Here is a 14,999-nt window from a genome sequence, read left to right on the forward strand (position 1 = left end):
CATTTTTTACAAATCAAGTCTGACAGGTTTCTTAATGTTACGCTTGGACCTCCGTAGAACAGGTGATGTTGAGGTATCATTCTCTGACGATGGTTCATGACCATTCTTGTTCAGTTCAGTCATGTTGGATTCAGTCGGAGTAGACACAACATCCTCACTTAGCGTTTCATCATTTGTCTCTTGGAAATGTTCTTTGGTCTTGCGAAGGTCTCGACGATTTCTCCGAAACACGTTTCCGTCCTTGGTTCTCACTTCGTATGACCTTGGTCCAACTTCCTTGAGTACTGTAGCTTTCTTGTTCCACATCTTTTGATCCTGGATTCGAACAACATCATCTTTGACCAGTGGTGGAAGTGTTTTGGTCGCTTTGTCATAACGTTGCTTTTGTTTGCTTTTTAGATAGTCCATCTTACTTTGAATGTCTTTGTTCTGTCTCGTTTCCGAATTGCAGGGCAAAGTTGTGCGAAGCTTGCGATTCATTAACAACTCAGCAGGTGATTGGCCACATTCAAGAGGTGCGGTCCTGTAACTCAGAAGAGCTAGATACGGATCCGATCTGCTGTCTGTTGCCTTTTTAAGAAGTTGCTTGACAATATGCACACCTTTTTCTGCTTTACCATTGGCTTGTGCATGCAGGGGACTAGATGTTATATGACTAAAGCCATACTGCATTGCGAACTGTTGCCATTCTCTGCAGTTATAACAGGGTCCATTGTCACTAACCACAATGTCTGGTATCCCATGTCTTGCGAAGAAGGATTTTACATGTGTTATGACATTGGTTGCAGTTGTGCTTGTGAGCAAGGCGATTTCTGGATAGTTGGAATAATAGTCAATTACCAGCAAATAATCTTTTCCATTGTAATGAAACAAGTCTGTTCCAACTTTCTTCCAGGGAGCGGTGGGAAGATCTGGAATCAGCATAGGTTCCCTTGCTTGCTTGCTCTGATACTTTTGACATGTTTCACATTTTGCAATCATATTTTCAATTTCCTTGTTGATGCCTGGCCAGTATACGGCTTCCCTGGCCCTTCTCTTGCATTTCTCGACTCCTAAATGTCCTTCATGTATCCTTTGCAGTATGTCTGTTCTCATACTGTGCGGAATGACAATCCTTTTGTCTCTCAGTAATAGTCCATTTGTAACACTGAGCTCTGACCTGATGTGGTAATACTTTGTTAATGATCCTCTCGGCCAGCCTTCTCTCATATGTGTCATCACCATCTGCATTTCTGTGTCTTTCGTCGTTTCCTCCCTTATTTGTTTCGATTTTGAATCTGAGACCGGCAGGGACATCACTATGAGGTTTACATGAGCCTCGACCTCACTTTCAGTGGAGCTTGTGCGGTGTAGCTCTGGTGCTCTTGATAGTGCATCTGCTAACACTAGATGTTTGCCTGGTGTGTAAATTAATTCAAAATCATACCTCTGCATTTTCATGATGAGGCGCTGGATTCTTGGCGACATCTTGCTTAAATTCTTCTTGATGATGGATATTAATGGGCGGTGATCTGTCTCAACTGTGAATGTTGGAAGGCCATACACATAACAATGGAAAATGTCCAGTCCATAAGCCAATCCCAAACATTCTTTCTCAATTTGTGCGTATTTTGTTTCAGTTCTTGTCATGGATCGAGAAGCATAGGCTACAGGTTTCCAATTTTCACCTTCTGCTTGTAGTAAGACAGCTCCAAGACCGTCTTTGGACGCATCTGTCGAGATTTTCAGTCTTTTTGTTGAGTCATAGTACGCCAAAACTGGCGCAGTCGTGAGCGTAGTTTTCAAAACATTCCACTCTTGCTCATGTCGACTCGTCCATTTCAACTAGGGGTGCCCAAACTTTTTGGACCTCAGATCGACTTTTCAATCAACCAACCTCCCGCTATGATGAGAAACAGCCTGACACGAAGGCATGCAATGCACCTTTGGAGCTCACTATGAGGTTTACATGAGCCTCGACCTCACTTTCAGTGGAGCTTGTGCGGTGTAGCTCTGGTGCTCTTGATAGTGCATCTGCTAACACTAGATGTTTGCCTGGTGTGTAAATTAATTCAAAATCATACCTCTGCATTTTCATGATGAGGCGCTGGATTCTTGGCGACATCTTGCTTAAATTCTTCTTGATGATGGATATTAATGGGCGGTGATCTGTCTCAACTGTGAATGTTGGAAGGCCATACACATAACAATGGAAAATGTCCAGTCCATAAGCCAATCCCAAACATTCTTTCTCAATTTGTGCGTATTTTGTTTCAGTTCTTGTCATGGATCGAGAAGCATAGGCTACAGGTTTCCAATTTTCACCTTCTGCTTGTAGTAAGACAGCTCCAAGACCGTCTTTGGACGCATCTGTCGAGATTTTCAGTCTTTTTGTTGAGTCATAGTACGCCAAAACTGGCGCAGTCGTGAGCGTAGTTTTCAAAACATTCCACTCTTGCTCATGTCGACTCGTCCATTTAAACTCTGTAGCCTCATGAAGTAGCTCTCTCATGGCTGATGTTTTCACTGACAGATTCGGAATAAACTTTCCAATGAAGTTAATCATTCCCATGACTCTTAGTACACCCTTTTTGTCTGTGGGGCGAGGCATGCTGAGGATGGCTTTTATCTTCCTTTCATCCGGTTCAATGCCTCTGCTGGACAACTTATCCCCCAGAAACGTTATCTCCTGCACACCAACCTGACATTTCGTACGATTCAGTTTCAATCAATTTCCACGTACTGTTTGTAGCACCTTTGCCAGTCTTTCATTGTGTTCCTGTAAGGTTGTGCCCCATATGACAACATCATCCACATAACAGCGAACCCCTTCAAGTCCTTCTAGCATATTGTCCATGGCTCTGTGAAATATCTCTGACGCTGAGATTATTCCAAATGGCATTCTCAAGAACCTATACCTGCCAAACGGAGTATTAAATGTGCAGTATTTTGAGCTTTTCTCTTCGAGCTTTATTTGCCAGAACCCTTGTGCTGCATCAAGCTTTGAGAAGTACATGGCTCCGTCCATTTCACTCACAATCTCCTCTCGTTTCGGAATCTGGTAATGCTCGCGTTTGATGTTTTGGTTTAAGTCACCAGGGTCCATGCATATTCTCAGATCTTTGTTTTTATTCCCTTTGTCCACACAAACCATCGAGTTGACCCACTCAGTCGGCTCTTCTACTTTAGTGATGACTTCAAGTTGACACATCTTGTCCAGCTCCTTTTTAAGCTTTTCTCGGAGTGGTGCCGGAACTCTTCGAGGTGCATGAATCACTGGTGTCGCATCCTCTTTCAGTTGGATTTTGTATGTGTAAGGTAGACATCCAAGTCCTTTAAATACATCCTGATATTGTTCCACAATATTTTCTACTGACTGTGTACCTGGTGAGAAGCTGATTTGGTAGACTCTCTTAACTAGGTCAAGTCTTCTTGAAGTTTCACCACTAAGTAGTGACTCACGCCCTTCAGGTACAATTGTGAACAATACATTGTAGTCTTTCTTCTTGACTCTCATTTTCAATCTGCACTGACCTTTGCTTTCAATTCGTTGTCCATTGTAGTCTTTCAGTAGCACTTTCTTGTTGATAATCTTGGGCTTTTCCTTCATGGCATCTATTTCCGCCACGCTGTACTTGATGGTTTTCAATGCTCCTGAAATTAAGTGCTGCTTGACGAGCCTATACAGTATTGTGTTCATAATATGTGACGTCACTGAAGGCCTAACGTTGAAATACACGGCCCGCCACTGGATTTGTGTCATAGCCTGCGACACACATTTATTTCTATTAGCAGGGTGGGATGCAAGGCAGGTGGCTGCTGCGGCACAAAAAAAAAAAAATCAAGAAACCAAGAAAAACGGCGTTTCATGTACAATTTACCGAGGGTACTGGCAAAGAGAATCTGGAGGGCCGTGAAAAGCATTTTTAAAACGGTACACGTGAGCCACAAGAGTCAAAAACGCTGCAAAAGTGCGTCCCATGCCTCCGCCGTCAAGACAGGTAGGCATGCGTCTGTAAGTGTGTTTTGTATGTCCGAATCGATCGCGGTAAGTTGGTCTTCGGTCAAGAAAGGTTGGGCGCCCCCGCTCTCCAGAATGCACTGCCAAAAACAACAAAAAACTTTTAATCATGGAGGCTCATCGTGTAATTGTAGCAAACTTAGTCATTTTGATAGTAGGCTAATATAGCTCATATAGATAAAATACATGTTGCAGCGTCGAAAATGGGAAAGCTGTGGTGTTTTTTTTAAACCTACACTTTATTTATGCTTTTAACGGTATCGACAAACGCAGACATGTCTACGTCCGACTCCGTGCCTTCTCTCCTCTTGTTCGACTCAAGAGGCGTTCAAAGACAGCCTCCGAAAAACGGAAATTAATGATCACTCAATGACACTAAGAAAAGCGAAATTAATGCACCAAAACAGAAAATCAAGCGAGGAAATCACAAAATAAATTCTATGGGGGCGTGTGTGAACACACAACAAAGGAATGAATAACAAACAATTCTGAGACAGTCCAGTCTCCTACATACAGTACATACAGCATGTGTTTCCTTCATTGTAAGTTTTATAGAAGGCTGTTCTTTTTTTGCGGCTCCAGACATTTTTGTTTTTTGTTTTTTTTGTACTATGTGGCTCTTTCAACATTTTGGGTTGCCGACCCCTGGTCTAGGAGGTCAAAAGCACTGAATCTTGAATCACAAGCTCCGGGGCGCTTGAGTCTTGCGCCTGAAATAGGCAGCATTTTTACAGCCCTGCTTTGTTCAGCAAAAAGGTCGGTGCTGATGGACAGTCAGCTCGCGCCGATAACCACCTTCAAAATAAAAGCTTTCCAAACCGTCAGCGGTTTGGATTTAAAATGTTTCAAAATAATTTCTTGGCGGTCAGGCAACGATGAGTTCACCCAGAGAGAATGAAAACTCTCTCAGAATAGCACCAAGAAGCGTGTTCAATTTGAGACAAAAAAATAAAGTCAATGTTACCGCTCCATCAATCACTAAAATGTCACCTAATTTAAAAAAAAAAAAAAATACATAAATAAAAAGTATTTTTGTTTTCCCGCAACCAGACCAGGCCAAAGGCACACTATGCCACCCCAGGTATCTCACCACAGTACTTTCTTTATGATCTGATGTTACATTTCAAAATAAAAGGCCTCTAAAATCAGCAATTCTTACCTTTGCGCTTGTTTAAAAAATATGATAAACAATGCGGCTCTTTTGAGCAAAAGCAGATTCGAAAATAGATGGAAGGATGCATGTTTGGTTTCTCTTTGGTTGTTGTTGTGTTTTCTTTATCCCTCGCTGTTTTATTTGGGTGACAGTAACAGTTTGGCTTCTTGAGTTAACCTTACATTTGCTGTGATTTTGTTTTATTCGAAAGAAGTTATTTCATCTTGAGTTTTCTTTTTATGATCTTCAATTAAAGGGTTTAGACTCAAATGTTACTTTTAAATTCAGTTTATTTATATTACCGGTACACAAATGTCAATAAAATTGTGTGAAACAATGATGTGCTGATTAAATACGTATTTACTTTATTATATGTCAATTGGTAGGATTCAAATCAAGATAATGACGAACCACAGTGCGCTGCTGCGACGAAGGGGGTCACTCTTCTCCTCACACCAATGCACGACTTCCATTGTGCATGTGTGATGTCACTACTTCAGAAAGGTCCCGCACCCTCAGGGACAAATCAGCGTTCATGCCGACGGTGAGTGCAGACACGAGTCAGGCGCTAGCTAAACTATAGCGACATAATACATCTGTACAATGCAAATGCATAGCATTATCCACGTGAATCTCACAGGCATGCTGTAGCCTATCCCAGCCGTCTTCGGGCAGTAGGCAGGGGACACCCTGAACTGGTTGCCAGCCAATCGCAGGGCGCACACAGACTAACAATCATCCACGCTCACACTCACACCGAGGGACAATTGTTCCATTAACCTGCCACGCACGGTTTTGGAATGTGGGAAGGATGAAACCCACGACCTCTGCAGTCTGAGGTCGACGCACTAACCACTGGCCACCGGGCCGCCCGTGGACAAAGTCCAGTATTGTAAACTCAGTGATTTAATAAATTCAAGTGTTGCAAACCTTAATTAGTCAAATTAATATTTGACTTGTTTTGTTCGACTTTTTAAAGTTCATCCTGGAAATGGCTCATGTTTACTCTGTACCATTTTTCAATCAGAAGAATGTGTTCAGGAATCTATTCCTCACTGTGATTTCCGAGCCCCTCTCTGTTAGTTGGATCTGTTCAAACATTTGAGAGAAAGAATGTCATATGCTGTTAAGGGTATTTCCTAGTGATGACAAAATGAAGCCCCAGAAAGCAGTAAAGCCCTGCAGGGAAATACTGCACACACTTCGGGGCTTCAAGGTGAATCATTTCCTCGACTACGCCATCATGTGGACAGGAAAATGTATAACATGCTTGGTGCGTGCAATAAAATGGTGGGGTGTAAATCATGCTCTGAACACATAATAATCTGTATTTGAGGAGTGTTTTTACAAGAATTGTTCTGTGTTACTTTGTCTATGTTTGCGCTTATGCATATGCAAGTGAAAATGTGAAATAAGGAGGTAAAATAAAATGCTTATTCGTTTTTATTTAAAAACAATATTTTATCCAAAGTTTTTGGACTCAGGCGGTTTCTTTTTTTGCAGAGAATTTCACCTGCTTTTGAATAAACTCTTTCACATGGTGCTGATGAAGCAGGGGTGCATAGATATGTTGTAGAAAGTTGGTATGAAGGAGAATCCACAGCGTTTCTTTGTCGCTTTTATTTCGAACAACACTCGAACCTATCGTATCATTTCCTGAATTAGTCACGTGGTACACCCCTTTCGCGTGGCTTCAAACGTCACAACTGACGTCATCAACACGCGCTTCGACTCCCCATTCATGAACCACTCATTTAGATTACAGTACTCGGCACACGCTTCAGGGATTCGACCTGTGGAGCACATCACTAGTATTTCCTGCTCACTGTGATTAGGCCAAACAAAAAAGATAGTGTGTTTCCGGTAACATGAAATTTCAGCATAGGGTCGGTTGGTCGGACAAAGTTTTTTTTTTTTTTAATCTTTTTTTTCCCATCAAAAATTTAAACAAAATAACCATAAAACATAAAACAAGAAGACATTGAACCCGCCACCTCCGCCGCCGTGCTCCTCCGCCCTCGGTTTTTACTAGGCCCGTGGTGTTCATCAAATAGTTCGCTGAATTTTTTCGATACATCTATGGATGCTATTTTCTTAACATTACGGTGCGAGCATGCGACTGTAAAACGGAAAACGCGGTTTAAACTGTCATCTTTTCTACGACTTACAATCACCTTTAGTGCCCTCTGACCCCCACCACTTTTAGGACCCATCCAGAGGACATGTTTAACATCAAAAGAAGAACTGTTATCTCAAGTATCTGTTTTGCTGCCATCACATCAAAGCTCAGACCGAAGACAATGATGGGTAGTGGTGGTCTGGTGTCACCTCACCACTCCCAACTTTTTCCAGCCACACCGGGTCAGATGTAGAGGTAAGATCTTAAGCCCAAGCCCGAGCCCAGGGTCGGGTCGGGCCTAAAATGTCAATCATTGCATCGGGTCGGGCCGGGTTCTCTCTCGCTGATTTTTTTAAAATAAATATATGTTGATAAAAATGTATACTAAAACAATGTGTGGATACTAAACTAAGCGGTCTGCTTCTCTCAAAGTGCCGCGCTAGATTCTTAAGGACATACTGCTGTTGTGGTCTATGGCCCAATTTTCAACCAAAAATGACGGATCGCCTTAAATTTTTTCCGTCAACTCTTAAAAAAATCCGTCAATGATGGAAAATTGTCAGTTAATGTACCCTCTGCAGGAACAGAAATATAAAAGATGTAAATGTTTATCGAGTCTTGTTTAACTTAGATTTCGTTGCATAAGACAGGCTTTAATTTGTTATCATAAATCACCCATCTTCCTCCCGAGTCCTCACAAATAAAATATGAAATTTTGGGCTCGCTTCGGGCTCGGGCCTGCAAATCAAGTTAATTGGTCGGGCTTGGGCCGGGTCGGGCTTTAATACCCACGGGCTGGGTCGGGGTGGATTTTTTAGACCCGATCTTACCTCTAGTCAAATGACATGTTAGTGTCTTTGCTTCCGGGATTTGCATGGAGGCATAACTCCCCGCCTCTCATTATCATATTGTCTCAATATATTCTCATGATTGTATTTTTTCTGGGCTTCCTGAGAAAATCTGAAACTCTCAGGAGCCCGAATCGATTTGTAAACTGCAGAAAAGAAAAATAAAACCTTTGAAGGTACTGTTCATCGTCTCCAGCCTGTATTTGGATAACCAACACCTCATCATCCGAAATTAACGAACACGTGGAGGAAGAGAAAGGCCGGCTTTCACCCCAACAAATGCCATTTGCTAACAGAGATGGCACTCATCCCCATTTTGCTGTCAGCATACAGGGAATAAACTGCCGTCACAGCAACCTTGGTCAGCTCCTGTGATTTTATTTCTGTTAAAATCTCACTGATGTCACACATACATTGGCCCGTCGTATTTGTAAATTAGTGAACACATATTGTTAGGAAAAAACAAGGAAAGTGTTGGATTTTTGTTTATTTTGGTGGTGGAGCATTTGTGACCCAAGATTTATTTATTTTTTTGTCGCCCAAGCAAGAATGCTGCTCATATTTGTTATCTTTTTAGTAGTAGTGGTAGAGGTATGATTATTATTTAAATCAGAATTCAACAGCAACTTCTGATTTTCATTCATGATTTTGACTTATTGTTTTTGTTTGTTTGTTTCATTATTCCTTATTTATGGAAGAGAGGGTACCAACAATTTTCCACACCTGTAGCTCGTTTCCGGAATTCAGGATAGAGCTGGAGCATTCAAGAAAAGGTCACGATACCGTCTTCAGGCGTCACGTTGTCGCCCTCTCCTGGGCAGTAGGAGAAATGCTGACGGTGACAACTTCCGGTAATCGAAAAAGAACCCCCTATTTCCGTTTGTGTCTTGTGCCAAATTATATTTTCGTTCAAAAAAATTAATAGGAACCTGTTTTTAGACTTGTCCTTCTTCGTTACAGACAATAAACTTGAACATCAAGCTGCATTTCAATGTTGGCATTTCGATATTAAAAAAAGGTTCAATAACGACTTGTTTTCTACTTTTAAGACAGTATCTGTTTTGAAACGTAATATCCAATGACCAAAAGAGCAACGGACTACACTCCGAACCCAGAGAGCCACTGTCCTGCCTGTTTTAGAATGCAGGTACGTCCAATTATTAAACAAGTCAACATTGTTCATCATGTTTTATTATGTCTGCAGTGCATGATTTACGTCAGGCAGTTTTTTTTTCCCCCATAATTGCCACGGGCTATTAACTTCTGCATGCGCTTACCCAGTGACATTATGATTTAAAAAAAAACGAACACAATGGCAGCTCCAACCTTCCATTCTCTTGGCATGAAGACAATTCTGAGGTGGTGAGTAGATTTGTCCTAACTTCATTGTACTCACGACGAATGGCACCCTTTGTATCCGACCAAATGCCCACATCAGATCAAGTAAAAATAGCGAAATGAAAGGAAAGCGTGCTCTTTTCCACTTTTTTGTCTTCCTGGAAAAGCGGGCATGTCTCGCAAGGCACGTCACCTGGAATCTTTGGAAGTTTCCTTGTCCACAATAAGAGAAAAGGGCAGCTCGGGGCGTGGCCTCGCGTGATCAGAGAGGAGCTTCAGTTACGCGATGAGATCTTGAGTTCAGAAGACGAAGCAGAGTTGACAGAAATTTCTTCGGTATGTTGCTGTCAGCTTGGTTGCTGCTCATGGCGACGGTGGCAGGTGAGTGTTGCTTGGCGAGGTGAAGAGCCACTCAAGTGAATGCTGAAACTGCTTTTCTCTCATCCTTCAGGCACCAGCGGCGAGCTGGTGGCGGTCACAACTGAAATGTTGGCATCAAAAGGCAGTCGGGTGACAGTGTCATATGTTTACGCCGATAAGGCTATTAGTGGTGATGATTTTTTGTGGTATAAACAACTTCCTGGACAAGCGCCACACTTCTTGCTTTCCCACTTAGGAAACGGCAAACCATTGAAGGTCAAGCCGGGAATGTCGGTCAGCATAGCAAGTGACAGGGAGCGAGTGCACCTGTACATGGAGGAAGTGTCTCTTGAGCACTCTGCAGTTTACTACTGTGCTGTGAGGCCCACAGTGATACACATGCCACATTCTTGCTACAAGAACATTTCCTGCTTCTGAACTCATCACACTCACCTCTAAGAGAGGAACAACTTACCTAGATATACAAAGGCCAATTCGAAAGTTTGGACGTTGTGCAATGTGTCAACAAAAACAAAATACTATTTTTTTTCAACCTCGTGGGCTGTGGTCTGAGGAGCCCTCATTTCAACTTGTTTTTGGTCATCATGTTCATTGTGTTATCTGGGCCAAAGATGAAAAGGACCATCTGCTGTGTTATTCGCACCAACAGTTTTTTGGGATCTGTAGATGTTCTTGTCAGGGAGGTGTGATGACATTCAGAGACGACATGGTGATTTTTGAAGGGCACTGTTGTGTCATGGGGCTTCCTGTGTGCCAGAAGAGGCCTGATTCTCCTCAATGGCTTATCAGCCAATATTTATTCGCAAGAAGAAGGAGAAGCAGATGCTGCCAGGATGAATTTCAAGTGACATGAAAGAACCATAGTACGGTGCTGTGACGAGGAAGGACTTCGAATGTGCAACAGGAAGTGAAGGCCGTGCCCACGAAGCCACAAGTTAGCATTCATGTGAAGGGCGAATGCTGCGCCATGAAGTTCATGCCAACACATCCACTGGCGCGCCTGCACAAAAACACCTGCAGCTGCCTCGTGCACGGGGGGCTCACGGGAGGAGATGAGCCACTGTGACAACACGCTGCTGCTGCTGTGCAGGGGACATTCGTGTCTCATGGGCTCATTTCAACTTCATCTCAGACTCACTGATCTTATGTTTTGTTGTGATGTTATGCAAGCACAAGGAGGTCAACGTGTAATGTGACTCTGAGGGCAGCAGTGATTTTGTGTTCACATACTGGCATGCACAACAATGAAAATGTCATCTGGCTTTTTATTCATCACTGGCGCAAGAGGATACAAGTTGTCCCAGAACATTCCTGACATCCACGTCAAAGCTCAGGCGTGCGAAAGGTCCGCATAAATATCGATCAGGAGACCAACAAGGACCAGCGCTGCTGACTGCTACTGCACATCAAGTGACAAAACCAGAAATCCAAACTATCCCCACTCTGCACACTGATATGAACACAGCTTTGATGACCTCACTGTTAAAACGCAATAAAGACCCCACTACGAACATCCAATTATCACGGACTGTCCTGAAATCCAACCTGTTTAAAAGTTACAGAAAACGATGCTCCTCGTTCTACCTGACGTGCATTTGTACACACAACAAACATCCTGTCCCAGTAAGCTTCTGAGACAGAAACCATCACCGCTGTCATCTATGGTGCAGGTGCAATGGCAACCGCTTCCTGTGGAAAGAGCAGCAGAGACACAAACGATATCACACACACACCAATGCTCACACTGAGATAGCGCAAGTCATTTTTTACTCTTCACAAAATAAATACCGATTGGCTTGGTAAATGATGTGGGATTTCATTTTTTAACGTGTGGGCTGACTCTCATTCATCCAGGTCATGACAAAAGTTGAATCGAGGACACTGAATTCTTCTACATTGTTGATTATTTTTTTCTTTTCAAAATGTCTTTCTACTATTTGAACGATTTGTTTTCATACTGATTTGATGTCTTCTTTGTATTGTATTCATGACTTATTAGTTTCTCTGAATGTAGAATCTTGATGGGCTCTTTTGAATCATCCAAAAAATAAGGAAGCAACAGCCTTTAAATTTTTTTTTCTTTTATTGAGTTTTTGTTGATATCATGAGGCATTTTATAGCTCACTGACATAAAAAAAGCGACAAGTTCTAACACGAGTGGAGGAGGAAGAGGAAGACGGTGCCGCCGCGCTGGCTACTCTGGTGCGCCAAACCACAGGCCCAGCGTCATGACACAGTTGATGGCGAGCATCTTGGCGAAGACGAGGCGCAGGGTGAGGACGGCAAGGGAGAGGAGGTTCACCTTGCCGTCTGCCGGCGACATGCACATTAAACTCAGCCCGACAGACTGCGCCTCTCGCATGTTGAATACTAACCTGGCACCAACACGTCCTGGCACCGCCCTGGTCCACTTTCACCTGTGGCGACCAAACAGGAAGCAGACATGAGGCGGTGACTCCATTAACATGACTGGAGGCCTCGCCTGACCCTCCTCACCTTCGTCACACGTGCCGTCATGTGCGGCTGTTAGCAGTGCCACCTGGTTGTACAACAAGTCGTCCGAGATTCGCACGGGGCGAGACTCCTCGAACATGTGACTTTTTCCCAGCTTCTCTGTGGCATTGCGTCGGCTGAAGCCGGTGGCGAGACATGCCGTCAGGTTGCTGGCCTCAAGTTTGTAGAAGGATGGCTCAAAGTCCTCCCCTAAAACACCAACCAGATTCTCACATTACAGGGGAAGTTGTGTCAAAGGTTTTCATGACCATAATGTGGAATCTGAATGTCCAATTGAAGCGGCTCCCCTCGCTCCTTTTAAAATCAAGGCAGTCGAAGGACTTTGTTGGAGCAGAAATTGACTCCCGGCGGTACATGTATGAGATTGGTGTGCACAAAGTGCATTAATTTCGCTAAACTGCAAACTCTCCCCTTGCAGATGATATATTCGGCCGGGCATTTGACGTGGGCAATTGGAGAGCACCTTGCAACACTGTTCGAGCATCCATGGGGACCAAAATCATGAACGGCTATTTTTTTTTCAGTGTTTGGTTTCTATTTTTAATTTAGCACTAAATGAATATGGAAATAAAACAACAATTGAGATTTTTTTCCAGTGATGCAGTTTGGGTTATGGTGTTTACGTGTAGTTTGGAAGAAACTTGCTGGTTCCTGACATTTCTAATATGCAACAATAACTTTCACATTAAGTTCGCGACAGAGCTTGTGAAAGTTTCACACAAAGCATGTAAACATGTAACAACCAAATCTCCAAATTTCATTTAATTGAGCCGCCAAATCGACTTTGCCATGTTTCCACTCACCAGGGTCAACACTCAATCTGGTTCCACATCCAAACATCGACTACACATTCAGACAATCTGAGGCTCAAAGAAAAAAAATATGAACCATCACAGTTTCAGATTTTTACTAAAACAAAACTAAGTAATTCTCTTCCAAAAAAAATCCCACTTACAGGTTTCCACCGTCAATCGGTTCCACTTCCAAAAAACAACCTGTCGAATCCTGTCACACATTAGTTACTTCCTTAACAAGAACCTCCTGAGATCTGTTGTGAAGCTGCATACCTCAACAGGCTTCGCGGTATAAAAAATGGACACAAAATATGTATTTTATCTGGTTTTACAGTTTCTCATCTTTTTAGGTAGTGACACAATTTGGGCCATGATACATAAAAGCCAAACTTGCGAGTCACGACAGTCAGTCTGGTACCGCTTCCAGTTTCCTGACACACATTAGTTAGTCCCTCAACAAAAACCTTTCGAGAAACCTTGACAAGAACGCAAGTGGAATCCTTATGGGGTGTCATGGCTCAGGTGGTATTGTGGTTGTTTTCCAGACTGAAAGTCGTGGGTCCAATTCTGAGCCTGAGTGACTATGCCCAAGGGGTCCTTGAGCAAAATACCAAACCTGATGCTGATGAGGATTGTTCAAGTGCTTTGAGTGCCTTCAAAAGTGCGATTCAAGCAAAATCCCATTTGTTATTTACCTTCATGTTTCCACGCACAAATAAAATGTATCGTCAGCGTACCAAATATCTCCTCGTTCCAGCTGCATGTATGGGAAATTTACCAGTTGCGACACTCAAACTACTTTCACATCAGCGGTCCACCTCTTCACAGCGGCATTCCTCAGAGCAAGGTTCCTTGTCCACTAGACTTTCATGTCATCCATGTCGACTGGACACCCTTCTCCAAGTGTCTTGAATTATGTTGTTTGCATAAAAAAAGATGGGTACATTTTTCATCGTGTTGCCATCGCACTTGAGGCAATAAACGAAAGGTTCGTGGCAAAAGCAAGCAGCTGAACCGTTCCTCGAAAAACAGAGTGGAGAAAGAAAAACAAGTGTTCACTGACAATGATGTCAATACAAGAGGTGGAAAATACAAGCTACCGTATATATTAAGATCCGACTGATTTCCACTGTCATGCTTGTCCCATCCCCGAAGACAATCTACTTGCAACAACATCCACTGTGACACAAAGCTGCAACCACATTGGCGACGCCCACCGCCTCTGGCTTCACGATGCTGACATCATGTTGCCTCTGTTCAAAGTTCCGCTCAAAAGCCACTCACACTTATTTTGATGTTACCAGGTGGTCCCAAGTAATGATACAAAGTAAAGTAAAATGATACAGGATCCGACATTAACGGTGGCCCAATGGCCTGATGGCCCTGGACCAGTATGGCACTGTTGTCGGGCCACCACCGACATTCTCGATGCGAGCTCGGCAGTCCAGTACTGTACACATTTCATGAATATGAAACTGAAATTCTCGCTTTGAAGCAAAATGTTGAAGTATTTGAGAATTGAGTTTTTCGCAGTCGGGTGAGGCAATCAGACTGTCTCGAAAACAACTGATCTTTTGGGCTCTCCTCAGTCAAAGGTTGTCTTGTTTGGGGTTCACAGAGAATTTTCAGTGAAAGATTCTTTGTTCAAAAGTAGGTGGCCACAATAAACAACCAAACCATATTATGCTGGGTGCGTGCTAAATTATTTTCCACAACAATATGGATTGGCTTGAACAAGAAATAAGCTCAGAAAAAAAACATTTTTTATCTGAATCTGTACTTTAATTAGTCAAACCAAAAAACTTACTATTTGCTCGGGGGTCGAAAAAACAATACATAAAAAAAAAGCGCT

General features: G+C 42.9%; 1 gene segment (V, D, J or C); it reads left to right on the forward strand.

Moving 5' to 3' along the window:
- The first annotated feature begins 9,730 nt into the window (after nt 1-9,730).
- LOC109527211 (Ig kappa chain V-III region MOPC 63-like) lies at nt 9,731-10,572 on the forward strand. The segment is given in 2 exon segments: nt 9,731-9,839; nt 9,910-10,572. Coding segments are annotated over 2 exon segments (390 nt in total).
- The last annotated feature ends 4,427 nt before the right edge of the window (nt 10,573-14,999 follow it).

Source organism: Hippocampus comes, unplaced genomic scaffold (genome assembly GCF_001891065.2).
Source record: "Hippocampus comes isolate QL1 unplaced genomic scaffold, H_comes_QL1_v1.1 scaffold236, whole genome shotgun sequence".
In the NCBI taxonomy this organism is placed as follows: domain Eukaryota; kingdom Metazoa; phylum Chordata; class Actinopteri; order Syngnathiformes; family Syngnathidae; genus Hippocampus; species Hippocampus comes.